Below are 17,041 nucleotides of genomic sequence, written 5' to 3'. Positions count from 1 at the left end.
ATGTCACACACTCTGCTCATTGATGTAAAAATATCTGATCTGTCGATTATTAAAATATTAAAGTTCTGTTATTTTTTTTCCAAAAGACTATTTTACAGTCAATGCTACAATGCCACACACCACTTACATGGTTGTCAGGTGGCTGGAGATACTCGCCCTAATTGAAGGTCACCTTGAGCATAATTTGCCTAACACTGTCGGATTTGAAGATTTACATCTCATGGCATATCCATTGTTTAATTAAAGGAATGGAAGTTGCAAGGAAAGATGAAATTATAATCCATAAAACTTAAGAAAATACACAGACCATCTTACTGGTAGAACACAACCATTTATTAATTCAGCTCGGTTTCACAGTTGGTTTTACAATATGAAAATGAAACATATTTGATCCAACACTTGATTGAGAAACATGCTATTTTTAAGGGGTTCTGATGGCAATGACCATATTTTTTGTAGTATCTTTCTACTAATCTTCTGTCCTGAAGTGAATTCAAAAGCTCTCAGTAATGTGATACAACACTCTTCTATGCATATGCTAGCTAGGGTTGTAAAATGCCCAACAGTGATCTACGCATTGGATTGGATCCACAGATGCAAGAATATAAATTAAAATCTCCTGCATGAATATAGGTAAAGTTGCTTTGTAAATGAATTTCATGCCTCATTCAACATGTTATGCATGAACTGTGGTGGCTGGCAGTATGCTCCCCGGTGTGTTGTATGATGGGTCATTATAGAATCCTTTGGTCAATGCCACTACTGTGGCAAATTCAGTAACAAGTTCTTAAAGCAATTACACAAGTGTAATCTAGATCAATTTCATTGTTCATTCTCAGCTAGCTTTCACTGTTATTCAAAATTAAATTCGCCAAATATTTGATGTGATCTGTGCATAATGCCTTAAAACTATTGACTTTTAATTCACAAAATAATTCATTTTAAAAGTTCTGGTTTCAACCACTCTATCCTTCCACATTGGCCGAGTCTCACAGCCTGCCGTGCAACAAATTCCAGCGCCCTGGGATACGCCTTGTGTTCTGCTCCCTTGACTCTTTCCTGCAGGACTTCTATCGTATCATCCGGATACACCGGCACAGATTCCTGAACAAGTATGGCTCCTGCATCCACCTCCTCCTGCATTGGAAAGATGAAAAATATGGAATGTAGTGTATATCTAGTGATAAGGCCTTGTTTTTCCACATTTTGGAAGACCCCTGGTGTTTTCTTTAATGCAGTTAGATCACTACAGAGTGGAATACAATGTTAAAAGTGTTCGGAAAGTTTATGCTTATTTTCGCTTTTCAATAATGTTCAGCCTGCAAGTTGGCTGGTTTTCCATTTCTGGAGCAAATTTCCTGGAGAACTTTGAATTATTGATGACAAGATCACACAGATTCACTGGTGTGAAACCTTACTGTACTCATTATTACCAGTCAAAACACACCACAAAATTGGTAAAAGACAGATGGGAAAATATTCAAAAGTGTTCTCACCACAACATAGTGTACACTGCAGCCGCTCAGACGAACTCCCGCATCGAGGACCAACTTGTGTGCATTCATTCCTTTGAAAGACGGAAGCAGGGACGGATGGATATTGATGAGTCGACCGTGCCACTTGCGTACAAACTCCCCACTGAGAATTCTCATGAATCCAGCCAGACAAACGAATTCTATTCCGGCTTCTTCCAGTGTTTGGTGAACCTTCATGTCAAATTCAACTCTGGATTTGAATTCTTTATGTCTGATCACCTGAAAGATGATGGTATTGAAAATAATGAGCATGCCTGTATATAAAAGCAACATCACAAACTTGATATGGACAGACTCTGACTTTGAGCTTGTTTGTGGAAAGGAAATCAGTCAGAATTGAAAACACTCAAGAATGTTGTACAAAATAGTTAACTTAACCCCAACACTGATACTATTGACACTTAACTCAAAATGACAAATTCCGAGATCTGCTCAAGGAGAGAAATTTGACTGTTGGTACATAATTTTCTCTGAAATATTCAAAATTGCTAACACTGAAATTAAGTCAAATGCAGAATTGATATTCTGAATACGGAAACACTTAAACACAACATGACAAACAGTGCTAAGTGTAAACCATTGGTAATGGAACATTGTTCCAAAGTTTTCATGTTCCGGAAAAAGGCACTTTGGAAACTGAGGCACTTCACATTCCTTTCACAAAACTATTTGCAATGAACACACTGAGTTATTTACAGTATGTCCACTATGGAATCTTACCCTTGTTGGTATGCCAGCCTTCTCTGCCCGTTCAAGTCCCTTCACACCTGGGACATTAGAGATAACCAGGGCTATTTCAGCATGACTGCCTATAGCAGGATCCAATGTGTGGTCTATTAATGCCTGCAGGTTAGTCCCTGAAAACAAACACATCATGATTACATAATAATGTCCTAAAATTTTTAGGCATTGACATTGTGGTGGATTATGACCTAAGACTTTCACGTACAATCTAGTTAATAAAATAATTGTAGTAAAATTTATGGACAGTAATATACTTAGAAGATGTGAAATATTCTGTTACTGAAAAAATACATGTGAATTATATTCTTTCTTTTGTCACATTTTATGAGCAGCCATCTTGCTTACGATTTCAATCAGCAAAACTTAGTTACATATTTCTAATAGTTCACTCTTTTCTATCGATTTGTTTGCAGTATTAGCTGAAAGCCACGTGAAAGTCAATGTTCTGATAAAGATGTCTCAATCTTGAGTCACAACTCACAACCATTCATGAAAACTGATGCTTAATGTTTTGATAGAGTTGCTTCTTGAGTTTTCATGCTCTTATCAAACTTCAAACCATGTGACTACCATGTGACACACATGTGACTATAGTCATCAGAGACACCAAGTCTTTAATTGGCTGAGGCTCTTCACTGAACTACTAACCTGTTCCCGAGATCAGCACACCAACTTTCAGTTTCTGACAATCTTTCACAGGGTGTAATGATTCACCATTCTGTGTGACGGCATCTTCAGTCTCCTTGGGTGCAACTGCCGACAGAGCTGTGTCCAGTCCTTTGACTTGTACTCTTGGAACACCTGTACATAATGATTCAGCGATAGTTTCACATTTGAAAATACAATAGTCAAACACTAGTGTACACACAGAGTCTATGTCACTGTTGTTCTAAGTTGGCTACCTCTATTTGACAAATGGCAGAGCCAATTTAACAACATAATAGTATATGGGATATTCTATTTTTGGGCTCGGGGAGGGGGGCAGGGAGGGAGGGGGTTGGTTGGGGTTGTATCTTTCCTGATACAACTACTGGTGGTGAGAATGGAGTACAAATGCTTCTATTCTGCTGTTTATAAGCCTTACACATAATATCATGGTACCAGAAAAAAATTACTTTTTCACTGGCAATGTAACCAGTACCATACTCTTTTAACGTGGTATTTTTTGAAATAAATGTGTGATTTTCTCCGTGCGAAAATGACGGAAAACCGAACAAAATGAAACTGAAATACATTGTAAAAACCTCAAGTCATACCAGTCTGTGGTTTCCACCGTACAACAGTACATGCCAATTTTCATTCCGACCTTGCATTACTATGTTAAGTCCTTGCTTGGACAGCTAACACTAATAAGCCTTTTCAAAACGTTTATCAGATAATGTTGTAAATAGTAGTTTGTAAGAGAGAGCTGTGCAGCAACGGCTCACTAGGTTTTCAACCTACCTGGTTTGGTTGGGACAACATTTCCGATGATCCAGGCTTTCTCTCCAGCTTCTTGAACCATCTTCAAGACATCCTTGGAGTGTTCCTGACCAACAATCAATGTGGCACCGACACCGCAGTTGAAAGTTCTGGCCATTTCCTCTGTAGCAACACTACCCTTTGTCTGAATCCACCCAAAGACAGGGGGTATCTCCCACGCCGCGGCGTCCAAAGTGACTCCATATCCGTCAGGCAGAACGCGGGGTATGTTCTCCACTAGTCCACCACCAGTTATGTGAGCGTAGGCTTTAACAAGTGTGCTACGGATTGCTGGCAGAAGTGTTTTACTGTAAATCTTGGTTGGTGTCAGCAATGCGTCACCTAGGATACAAAATCAGCCAAAGTTCAACATTGTTCATATGGAACAGATGTTGGACAATCTTTTTGCTAAAGCCCAGGAACTGGAACGTGTCATTATAATATTTCTGCTCTCCCCGATAGTAAAGGCACCAATATATTGTGGGAATTCCCAGCAAACTGACTGGGCAACCCAAGCAATATTTGACAGCTTGCCAGATCCTACAAAAACATTGTGCGAGGTATTTAACATTTAACTACTAAAACTACTTTGACAATATTAACACTAACAAATCCACTTTGTGACTACATGGACAGGTATGTTTGTGGTGCTGTTTTGGAAATCAGAGAGCTGACGGTTTAAGTGAGTGTGTTTAAATCCGTGGATGTCCTTTTTAGAAGCCAAGTTGAACAAGTGTGAGCGAACTGGCAGCAAGGCCTTGCAGAACCACAACATTCATAGAGAGACTGTTCCATGTATTGCTCTTCCTCCCTTCATCTATACCTACTGTAAGGGAAACAATGAGGGGGTCATACTGTCATTGATACTCACCAAGAGATGTGTTCTCGCTAAAAGGGCAGGGACTACTGTACAAATATCCACATTTCTCAACCACCTTTCTGACCAAACTGTAACCGTTACTGTGGACACCTGAGGACGCCACTCCTATAAGCACATCATTGGCTGATATCTTATCTAACATTGGTAGAGTCTGGGTTCTCTCCACTGCGCCGACAGCAAAGCCGGCTAGGTCATAGTCCCCCTGGGCGTACATGCCTGGCATCTCTGCAGTCTCTCCTCCTGTGAATAGAGATAAATATAGCGTCCCAGTAAATTGTACTGTACCTGCCATTGTCATACTTTTCTCTGTATTGTATATTGTATGAACGTATTGATGGCTTGTGTCACAAATGTGCAATCACTGCACTTCTCCTAAGACTAATATGTTGCACTCTATCATAGGACACCAGATTGCTTTGCAGTGTATTACTATATTGCCAATAATTCTTTATCCAAACTGATATAGAGTCATTAAAATCTGCAGCCTCCTATAAAAGATGAAATATTTGTAAAGAAAAATATCTTGGTTTCATCAATATGACAAGTGGCAAAGCTTGCAAACTGAATATGACAAGGGATTGAAAATTGATGTTGCTCAGATAGACTTTTTTTCATAATTGGTTGAATTTCACTTCATGAAAGATTCAGTGTTAGTGGGGAAGCAGAGTGTACTGACAAATCTGCTCACATTGCAAGGTTACTAAAAGAATGGAATCAATAGTTTTGTTTGAATTACTGAACAAACCCTTGATTTAATTTTCCACATATCTCGTTATTTGTTACATAAAAATATGTGTTATCCCAGAATTATACATATTTAAATGACAATATCATCAAACATGTCAACACTAAAGTTTTCAAATCCAAGCGTCGTCATTATGATAGCCTGCCTGTGAGAAAGACCAGTAATGCAAAACTACTTTCACCACAGAGGTTCCTAACTGGTGGGTGATTTTAAGATCTGATGTGCTGGATAGCAGCTCTGCATTGTTGAATTTTTCCAATAAAGTTTTGAGGTATTCAATTGCACCTGGGTAATTCATGGCGGGAGAGTGCCATTGAGAAGATTACATTATATGCACTGATGTATGCAATCATTGGTAGCTAATTTAACACCTACCCAATAAAGCACACCCAGCCTGTCTACAGCCTTCAGTGACACCACTGATGACGTCCCTGGCAACTTTGACATCAAGACGACCACAGGCAAAGTAGTCCAAGAAAAACAAAGCCTCGGCACCATTGGCCAGAATGTCATTGACACACATTGCAACGAGATCAATTCCTATTGTGCTGTGTTTACCACACGCCTGTGCTATCTGTAATAAAAGAAAAAACATATGCTGGAGTTGTAGTTTAGAAATGTAAATACTTGTTTACTGTAGAAGATGCTAGAACATTTGAGGTTTGTTCTCGATATATCATCAATAGCGCTGATTGCAAATGATGTCACTATTCTCTCTTATTAATATGCATAACTAAATATTTATCCCCATTTTCTGCATAAACGACGAAAAAAAAACCTGCTAGTGTTACATTGGCTCCTACAAGTCACACTAATTCATATGAATTTATGGGTCAGACTACAAGCTGCAACAACAGCCGCACTTTCAACAACAAAATTTGTCCAAATTTTTGGCAGCTTTGTCCGAAGTTGCGTGCTTGCAGCTAGTAACAGACCTAAAATCATGATCAACGCTATTCTATCGTCATCAACACTATTCTATCCGTCATCTTGTCTCTTTCACAAACACTAAATCATGCAAAACAAAATCTTTGTGTATTGTTCTTGGTAGATGCTAAACATGTAATTATCACAACAGCAGTCTGTTGCAGAACTTATGTGGAATATTGTTCCATAATCATTGTAAAAGTGGTCAATTTGGCCCTAAAACTCAAAGATGGATCTCCAATCATTTCATTTGCACAAAGATAAGTCCCCCACCGTTTCATATTCCAGGACAATTTCAGTGTAACCCCTCACCTTTAGTTTGGTGCCAACTCCATCAGTACCAGACACCAGTAATGGATCTTTGTACCCAGCGCCTGGCAGATCAAACACTCCACCAAAGCCGCCGATGACAGCGTCACTGCCAGCCCTTGCTGTTGATTTGACCAATGCTTTGATTTGGTCAACCAGTAGATTGCCAGCATCTATGTTCACTCCACATGCACTGTAGCTTAGGCCACCTTCTGTGGAAGTTCTGCAATGGGACAGGATGTACTTCAAAATCTAATTATCCAGATATGGGGTATGTAGGCGTTATTGAACACTAAATTTAGTATATATACCAGCCGATAATTTAAGTTTTTGTTTGTTTTCATGATTTGATTTGACATATAGTTAAAACTTCTTCTTGAAACAATTTGCAAATTTAAACGAGAATTTTGTGTCTTCAAATATGGCAACTATAAAATTCAAGCCATGCCGTATTGTACTTAAATTCTGTGCATGCCACATCATTATTACCGAAGTCTACAAACTGACAGCCCAAAATGTCTTGAAGTATTTTGATATGGATTTCACTTTCCTGTTTTGGTTTAGTTTAGCTCATAAGGCACGCGAGTAAAATCTACCAAAGTCAACATGACAAATATCTGGAGGATTAATTCATTTTTCTGAACAAACTAACAGATACAACAGAGAAATTTTTGAAAGGGGGTGGGAAGAGAAAACTAGAAGCAAACATGGAGAAATCTTGATATGAACATGAAATTGTAAATATTATAATTTCAATAAATGTTTGTGATGCCCTTCACAAAATTTTCATTACTGTTAAATTTTGCACTTGCAGTAAATTAAAAGACTTTTCTTTGTCTTGCAATCAATCACTTTTCAGAGAAACCAAAGCATTTAGAAATTCATGTACAATACTGAAATTGGCTAAATTAACTCAAGTTCAGGTGAAGGCAAGGTGAACATTTTATCTTTGGACTGACAACAACAGCCAATACAGACACAGATATACATTTGAAAGAAAACTTTATTTCATATCAAAGACACGGGCCATTGGATAATTTCACATGCTGTCACATTGTGATCACACCGCAGCAAATTCCATAATTTTCAAGATAGACACACTACATTGGTGAAACAGAGTATATTTTGTTTTTCAAACATTGCCGATACACTGCAAAAAATATGTATCAACTTTCCAAAAAGTGACAGTTGTGGATTTAACTTTAAGGAAAGAGATTCCTGACTGAAACTGATCCCTAACTACCTTGACGAGAATGTGTGCTTTGTGCTTTCAAACTTTAACCACTACTTGAATCATCATCATTATGAAGAGATGTCATTCTCCAAACAGTACCATGGTAGATGACGTTTCTAACAAGCAAAATATAAACTAAACAAGTTAACTACCTTTACTTGTGAGAAAGAGAAAACTAGATAACTGTAGATAACTAGATAACTGAGTCAAGTTCAATAATAGATAGCAGTATCTTTCAATTGCAAAATATTTGTCTGGCCTGTCTTTGAATCTGCAATATGGAATTGAATTGGTATCATTAGGTTGAGTCCAAATTTTCAATTGAGATGATCTAAAATAGGACACTGTGCTTGGGAGAGATGAGACACCATGCTGAACAAATAAATAGCGGTGTTTTGTAATTTCAAAACCATTGTTTTCTATTAACCCTTTGCACCCTGACCCCCTGGTACTCTATGACGTCATCGGACATTTCTGTCCGAGCCGGGTTCAAAGGGTTTTTCTATTAATGTCTGTGCTGACATCACTGTAGATTGCTTGTTGGCTTTTACACAGCCACTACAGATGAGTTTCAAGAACATCGATTGAAAGGAAAGTGCAAACTACGGTTACAGCTCGCACAAATTTCAGACCGCAACAAAAGTTTCAACCAACACACTGTCAAATCATAGACCATCTCAGATACAATGATACCACCGAATATCACGCACGTCAAACACCCTGTCATGAACTTTCCTATTTGCATTGTTTTGAGCATATTATAACCCTATGGTCACCTAAGTTTTAGACAGACCTTTGCTTCTTCACAAAGTCACAGCCTCTATATGCGATATCTTTCCTGTAAATGGCGTCTGTAAACTGAATGGCTGCAGCGCCCTCTTGAGCCTTGGCCACTGCAGCTGGGAGGTCTGTTGCCATGGCAACATTGGCAAGGACACGGCCTCCGGAGGTAACAACCTGACCGTCTTTAAGGGCGGTGCCAGCATGGAAGACGAGTTGACCCATTTCTTTTTCCACTTTTTCCAAACCTGTAAAGGAAAATTCAAAAGGTACTGTGAGAAATTACCTCTATTTTCGTGACAGGAAAGACAACATTATTAATATTATTAAGATTTTATGCACAGCATTACACCATCATCCCTATTATGAAAAGTGTTCTAAAATTGTGACTATAGTTTCAAATTTCCTGTCCCGATAAGTGTTTTTTCTAAGAATGTGTGTGCACTGAAATTGAAAGGTTCAAGAGTAGGTACAAAAGTGGGCATTTCCTGATACACACAGCATCAGAATCAGAATCAGATTGATTCCACTTTTTCTGGTTTCATTAAAGCCATTACAAGAATAAGTTTTGACAGTGAATTCGTAAGATATGAAATTTGGTTCTTACATTATTGATAAAATAATTCACAAACTCTAAGTGCTACCTTACACCTTATGTTTACTCACAACGTCACATAAATAAGGTAAAAATTTGCAAAACCTGGTTTGGTTTATGCACTTTTGGCAGAAAAGACATGACAGCAAAGGGTATGATTGAATTCTAGTGGGTGGCTAGCTTTTATGCAAACTTCCATGAAACCTAACTTACCTGTAATTGGCATTCCCTTTTTATATGACCCTGGGTAACCACCGCTAGCAAGGACCACACCTACAGCAAATTGGTCATCATGCCATTCTGTCTTGGCAGTCGACAGTTTACCCTGGACGCAGGCTTGCATTGTTGTGTACAAATCACTCTTGAGTAGCGGCAACAGAACTTGGCATTCTGGATCTCCAAATCGACAGTTGAATTCCAAGACCTTGGGTCCATCGGCAGTCAGCATCATTCCAGCATAAAGCACTCCTGAAAGGCAATGCCGGGATAGAGAATTTCAGATTATCAAACCCCTTTGTGCTCTGCCATCACCCATTTCATAGTGCATGGGTCAAACCTCAAAATATGAAACAAAACAGCTGAACCAAAATTTTGTTTACAGAAATTGGTCTCCAAAAAAACCCCACCTACTGATGGAGAGACAACTCTTTCAAGTACCTTTTTCCTTTTTACAGTTCGCAAAACACACTATCATCTGATCTCCGCAACCTGATCCTTTGATCATTTATTAATCACATAAAGTTCATTTTATCACGCTACTTATGGACCAAACTTCTAGCTGTCAAATGAAAATTGTACTTCACCATATGAAGACTATAACAAGCAACTCTGCATCATTGTGTCAATTGAAATACTCACCTACATAGGGCCTGCCTTCGTCTTTCATACCCAGTACAGCTTTCTCAAGTACATCTGAATGAATTTTCTTCAGAGTTTCCTGTGACACCTGTTCAGCAACCAAAACAACATTTGACATAGAGGACACAGGCATTAAACAATAATAACTGAGTGAGTATTTGCAAATCAAAATATACATGATGGTAAAAAAAAATATTAATGATTCAGTTACGCACAAAGATATACATACTTTTCCCATCTACAGGTATACAAGCAATCAAGACTTTGAAAATGCGAATATATGAATAAGCATACAGTTACAGAAGGACATGGGCAATATGTGCACATACACACATATACACACACACATATCCCCATGTGCTGACATAATTCTCATACCTGTGGGCAGGGACAGTAGGCTCCCATTCCACCGGTATTTGGTCCTTTATCACCTTCCAGCAGACGTTTATGGTCCTGTGCTGGTGGCATTGGTACAAATGATGTCCCATCGCTGAATGCTAGCACCTTTACAAAGGCAATAAACATGTATTATGACTTGTTGGACTAATATTATATAGGGCTCAGCCCTTGGTGTCGCCGCAGGGGTTAAGATTGGCAATGTTATTTGTATGGATTCATGATAAACTGTAATTGTTACTTCATAAACGTTTATATGACAACTATGCCCAGTTTCCCTCTGATGAAAGCAGTTCACGTACGTTCACGATGTCAACCCTGCAGCAGGGCAGGTATAGATTTTCTGTAGCGTGTAAAAATTTTGGACAAAAATTGGCAATTTTTACAATGATAACAGCCTATTGCGTTAAACAAGGGACGTATTATGCAATCATTATCATTGCAATGGTAACCGCACTGCCCACCTTCCACTTGCAAGCTGAAAACTATAGCGTCCGTCTAAAAACTGACAATTTTTGAATCTAATTATTGACACAGGGGGCGCTCTTCTATAATTCCATCCCAGCATTCTTTGCGTATGCCACCGTTCATATGCACGACAGTTTTCTCCCTTTATCTATATTAACGATATTTTGTATCAGCGACAAGGTGCATAATAACATTTACTGGCTAATAAGAGAGGTATATTTTATAAAAGGCATGTTATATAATAGTAATTTGTTTCGTATTGTTTATTTACGAGTACTCCAAAAAAAAACATGGCGGCGCCCATGAAAGAAGGGTACACTTCCGGTTACTCGCATAGTATATTATGAATAAGCACATGCGTAGTCAGTAAGCCGCTGGCGCGACAATTACAACATCAGTGATATCAATAATCGTGTGTTATTCTACATTTTTTTCTAATCATCAAATTATCAATGGGAAATGTAGACAAAAATACTCAAAGATAGTTGAGGGCAATTCTGTTTTTACAAGAAATTGGTTTAATAGCTTTCTGACCAGATGTATCCATAGTAATTCCTTCATGGAAATAAGAGTCTGCAAAGCAGATCTATCATGTATTTGCAGCATTCATACATCTTAAAACTATACACATTTGTGTTTAACACAGTTAACACAATTCCTAGATGATACAGTGGAGGAAGGACAGAATTCATCACTTACAGAGACTTCCTCTCCTTCTAACAATTCTTCGATGACAACCGTCTCACCAGCCTGACCAAACAGTTTATCTTGCACTATTTCTTTGACCGCTTTGCAGGCTTCATCTTTAGTGGTGGCGACGATGACGCCCTTCCCAGCTGCCAGTCCACTGGCCTTTACCACAAGGGCTTTGTAGGGGGCGCTGTTCACAAAAAATTTTAAATTTTCATTAACCATGTAATTTTGGGAAATGTCAAGATTATAATTGAGTATCTTGGTTTGTCAATCAGAAAAACAATGGTACACAATGATAGCAGGATTGAAAAAGCCTTTTCTATCAGAAGTACTGAACTGTACAAATCAAGGTAGCTGTGATTGTTGATAGTAACTGGAAAGGCACTGGGCTCATTACTTGTATGACTGGAGTTGCTCACTGATTATCTTCAAAACTTGTACTAGCAATTTAAAGGAAAGTACCAAAAATTCTTATTTCTCGAATTTTGTTGTTTTGTAAATGAAAAGCAATGACACTCCTTTCAATGTAAAAAATATGCAAACATAACTTTGGGAAACACACACTGTATGGATGGAGAATATTTGTGAATAATATGACTACCAAAGAGATTTCCAAGGTCAGTGAGGTGTACCGGTAAGTTTAGCTGAGATGGCACACTGGTCCACATAGTTCTAATTTTTTCATTATAGTTTAGCAATTGAGAACTTTGTAATTTTGTGATGTTACACTTGTGTAACATTACCATTGTTCACCTTTTTGTTTGCATCCATTTGCTAAGATCAATATGCAAGGAAGTACTGGTGAAAGGCTTTGGAAGCAGACTGAATGAATAACAATTACAGCAATTGATGTCTGTGTACTATTACTTCCTGATACAAAATTTCATTGTTCTATGAATACAACCAATGTATTGTTTGTTCATCACATAGTGTGATGAGACACCATTCACCATACTACTGGCATTTCTGCGACTCTCATGGTATGGGCAGTTGAATAGATTAATATTATGGTCAAAATATTCAGTTTGGTGCAGCAAAATTTTGCCCTCAACTATGTTCAGAGACAAAGATTTCATCAATATTTCATATTCTTTGAATTCAGTCTCAAAAAAGTTCTGTCTGACGCAAGGAAATTTTACATAAATGTATTAGCATATGCTGAAGTTTAAAAAAAGATTTCCAGATATTTCTAAACTGACTCAAAAGATTTGCAAATTAGTGCCTGAGAGCGAAAACTGATCTAATTTGCTAAATCCCGTCACCAACATGGTTTGGTCCAAACCCATTGTTAACCATGGTGATTGTGGACCTGTTTACAGGCAATCAGGGGTGAAAAATTTGAAATATCACGTTTTATTTACCTATTGATGTGTTCACAAGCTGATTCAGCATCTGTGAAAGATTTCCACTTTGCCGTGGGAATATTATGTCGGTCCATGAAAGACTTGGCAAATTCCTTGCTGGCTTCAATTTCTGCACCTTTAGCAGACGGACCAAAACACGGCACACTGTGGGCAGATAGGACATCAGCAATGCCAGCTGCCAGTGGGTTCTCTGGTCCCACCACAACCATAGAGATGTTGTTGTCCGTACACCACACAGCTAATTTTTCATGATCTCCAATTGACACATCTGAGAAAGATAGGAAAATATTTGACATCGCTGATTTGAAATTTGTTTTGGCTTTGACAGTGTAAAATCAAGTACAATCATGTCAGTAACAGAGCAAAGATATTGGAATATAACATTTTTTCTTTCCTTCTCTTCAAACAAACAAAACAAAACATATTAGAATCACAAATAGTTAACAAATTGAACCAAGATTACATCTCCTGAGTTAATTTCAATTTGAATCCAGACTTTCAATATGACTGTCAAATAAATTTCAACAGTAAGGAAGCATTGATCTGAAATACACAAACTGACAATCACGCACAAAAATACATGAAAAATAACTAAATTTAAAAAATAAAAGAACAGTACAGTCGGCACCTATGGTTTTGATTAAGTATCAGTTATTATAGGTAGCTATGCTAGTGAATTTTGTTCCATTCCTAGTACTACTGATTTTCAACTAAACGGTTTGCTAGAAAATGTTATTTTAAAAACTTCCCTTTTTGAAATTGAGTACATTGACCTTTGACAGTACATATTGTATGTTAGTATTTATTTTTAAATGGATCAACTGATTCAAATAGTTTTAACATGATATGCTGAACAATGGAATGCTTTGTGAGGAAAATCCACTTTGCTTGTTTGATTTCTCCCCACTTCCCTTTCATGGACTGTTTTTTTTTCTCTCTAATGATGGCAAACATCAAAGCGCGTAATTGAAAGAAAAAAAAGGACTTGCTTCTCTGCTAGGTCACCTGATGTCGTATGTTGTGAGTTCAAACCTGATTGAAAACACCGTATTTTTACCCTGGGTTGATAGCTCTGCTGGTGGACAGAATTTACCCCGAGGCTGCCTTTCACCCAGTAAAGTGTTGTATTCACTGCTTTGATAAAGTTTGTGTGTGATGTGTTATGGTGAGTGTACAAGCGTGAGTGCTTCTGAACTCTACAAGGTTACGTGTGGAGGGGTCACAGTCAGAAAACTGTAACAACTATAAGCTCAGTTATTGAACCGCTCTTTTCTGAGAATGGGGATTTGGCCAAGTGGTTCTGTCTGTTGTTTCTCTGCTAGGCGACTGGATGCTGCATGTTATGAGTTTGAAACACCGTATCTGAGGGCTTCTCACTGTATATCCAAGGACTTACATATGTACAGACATACAGAAAATTAATTCACATGATCACATTTCACAAAAGCTACTTATATAAAAGTTAAAGAAAAGAAAAATAGAAAAAAAGAAATAATGTTATGAAAAATTATGTAACACCAGAGTTGAATACTCCACTTCCTGAATACAGTTAAAAGAAATATGTGATCTGACCTGCATTGTCAATTTTTCCATTGTTTTTCGTTCCTGCATTGCCAGGCGCGACCAGAACTTGACCGACTTGATTGGACTGGGATATTTTCCACGCAAGGGTGTGCTCTCTTCCACCACTGCCTAGCACCAATACCTTGTCAGTCATATTGACTGTAAAAATCAATAATTATGAATTGGACTGAAAAGAAAAATTGCAAGAAATGATTCATATTTTTTTCACTTTCAACAGTTGTATGTTTTTTTTCACGATAAAATACGAACATTGACTGTACCCCATTCTGATATCACATTCACTTTCCATTGATGCCAAAAGTACCATATGAACAAGAAAAATACATATCAACTCTACCTTCTGGTATGTGAAATGCTTTTTAAGCATGATTCATTAATTGACGGATGTTGATTAAAGCCGTCCTGAAGAAAATTCGTCTTTTCTTAGATGATGTTCTTGTATTTTATATAGTGGCATGTGACAGCCATTAGAAAATGACTGCCATAGTGCTAAACATATCATCGCATTTTTTTTATTTTCATTCGTGAATCATCGACATGGAGTATGCTTAATAGTTGCGTAAGAATATTCGAGATCTGGTTCAGAAAAACTGTGAGCCAAAGACTTGATTTGACAGATTTTCGGGCAAAACTTGGTTGGCGGTGTTCGACTACACTGTCATTCATATACTGTGCCACCTGTACTCGTCAGAACATTAAATCTCACAAAGGGTACGAGAAATGGAAATTAAAATTGCTCAGGTAACTGTTGTATGATGCTTTTGCATTATTTCTTTTGAGAGTCTAAAAACTATCACACGAAATATTCTGCCCGGCTTAAACTAACACAAGCATCCAGTTCAACTCCGTACACTCCTGCAGCCTGGGTACAAGCCCGTTACGCGTAGACGTGAGGCCTCCACGGTACAGTATAACACCGAAGGGCACGTATTGTGGCAGCCCACGTGTTTTGAACAACAAAGTCATCCAGTCTCCTCACATTCAGGGACTATACTGCCGTTGAATCAATTATATATACGTTACAATCTTATAATATGGCATGAACGGTGTGAAGTAGTACCTTAACTTACCTGAATTGATCAAAATATTTCTAGATATATTTTCTCGTGGATCCGATCGAGCCGTCCCATTCACACATCCGCCATTTCGCGCCACCTGCCCTCGTTTTGACAACCGCTGACCCCAGAGTTGACCCACACTTTTATGTAGATCAATGCAATGCACTTTCGATGGTGGCGCTCGCACTCCGACCATTCGATAGTCAAGGCGTCTCAAAATCTCCATTTTCCCAAGATAAACAATACTTCCGAAGTACAAGATCGTATCTGTTACTAAAGTCATTAAGATTCAAACAATTGTGAATAAACACAATTTTCCAATGTCTACATGGCAAATAAATAAATAAATAAATAAATAAATAAATAAATAAATAAATAAATAAATACAAAATTAGAAAGGAAAGTGCAAGTTTTCGTCAACGGTCAGATTGATTTTTACCACTTTTTTCTACTTTCCCTCCCCGAGGAAACTCTTTTTTTGCATGCCTACACACACCATCTTCATTTATGTTGATAAATGTTCTTTTTACACAAGTGAAATGGTAAAGAAATGAACAGCAGCACAAATTGATGCTTAAATTGAAGGCATATGCACACCAGCAATGTCCTCAGAAAGTTGAAAAGAAAATGGAAGCAACTTGTGACAGGGTGGAAATCATTGAAATCCGTGATAAAACTACCACCACTGTTTAGCACACAAGTTTGTTCAAAGTGCTACGCTACAAGCATTGGGAACAATTCAATAAGGGTTTTGAAAGACTGCACAACTCATAGTGGGAGATGAATTATTCCCGTATACCACAGGCCAACTGGAAATCGCGACAATAATAGTCTGAAATATGATATTTTTCATAATTATTAAAAATAATAAATCGTAATTATGAAATATTGATATCATATAACCAAGTTCGTATTTCATCCGGGTTGCCCTAATTCCTTTATGAGGAGAACTCGATAAAACGCTGTATGTGTATGTATGTATGACTTGTGCATGACATAAGCGGCCGGCCGGCGCGCATGCCCGGCCATGCAGGCCGTCCTATATACTAAGGGTAGGAAATAAATAATAAATCGTAATTATGAAGTAGGACGTCCTACTCAAATAATTACGACTATTAATTTCCAGTTTGCCTGTGCGTATATGACACAATCCAACAGCAACGTCGTGGAGGTAAGGGGCTGGGGACCAGACAGACAATTTTGAATATTACAAAATGAACCATCTGGAGTGTGTTAAACATAGTTTCCACAAAGACTCAAAATTATATTAGATACAAAATAACTTCACAGCTTCACCTTGTCAAAGAGACAATAAGTGAACATCCTAATTGGAAAAAAATTCTATTACTCAGCTTAGAAGTCGCAGGTTAGGAAACTTTGGTAATGCAAAGAAATCAAAATCAAAATGCA

General features: G+C 37.9%; 1 protein-coding gene across 2 annotated transcripts; it reads right to left on the bottom strand.

Annotated features, from left to right (window-relative positions):
• Window positions 1-311: 311 nt before the first annotated feature.
• LOC139142197 (trifunctional purine biosynthetic protein adenosine-3-like) lies at window positions 312-15,831 on the bottom strand. Of its 2 annotated transcripts, none has more exons than XM_070712051.1 (16): window positions 15,644-15,831; window positions 14,562-14,711; window positions 12,987-13,257; window positions 11,632-11,812; window positions 10,447-10,572; window positions 10,069-10,156; window positions 9,424-9,678; window positions 8,629-8,863; window positions 6,605-6,824; window positions 5,741-5,939; window positions 4,612-4,860; window positions 3,723-4,082; window positions 2,928-3,080; window positions 2,256-2,392; window positions 1,497-1,754; window positions 312-1,137 (listed from the first exon to the last, which is right to left on the bottom strand). In XM_070712051.1, exons 1-16 carry the CDS (start codon window positions 15,825-15,827, stop codon window positions 937-939), a joined length of 3,267 nt encoding a protein of 1,088 aa, XP_070568152.1. In that variant the 5' UTR covers window positions 15,828-15,831; the 3' UTR covers window positions 312-936. The 2 variants fall into 2 exon arrangements, with proteins under 2 accessions (XP_070568152.1, XP_070568153.1); XM_070712052.1 differs by having other exon boundaries at window positions 14,562-14,739; window positions 15,644-15,766.
• Between the last annotated feature and the right edge of the window lie 1,210 nt (window positions 15,832-17,041).

The sequence above is a fragment of the Ptychodera flava genome, chromosome 10 (assembly GCF_041260155.1).
Source record: "Ptychodera flava strain L36383 chromosome 10, AS_Pfla_20210202, whole genome shotgun sequence".
Lineage (NCBI taxonomy): Eukaryota > Metazoa > Hemichordata > Enteropneusta > Ptychoderidae > Ptychodera > Ptychodera flava.
The sequence above is the reverse complement of the archived record's forward strand: the minus strand, read 5'-3'. Positions and strand labels throughout refer to the sequence as shown.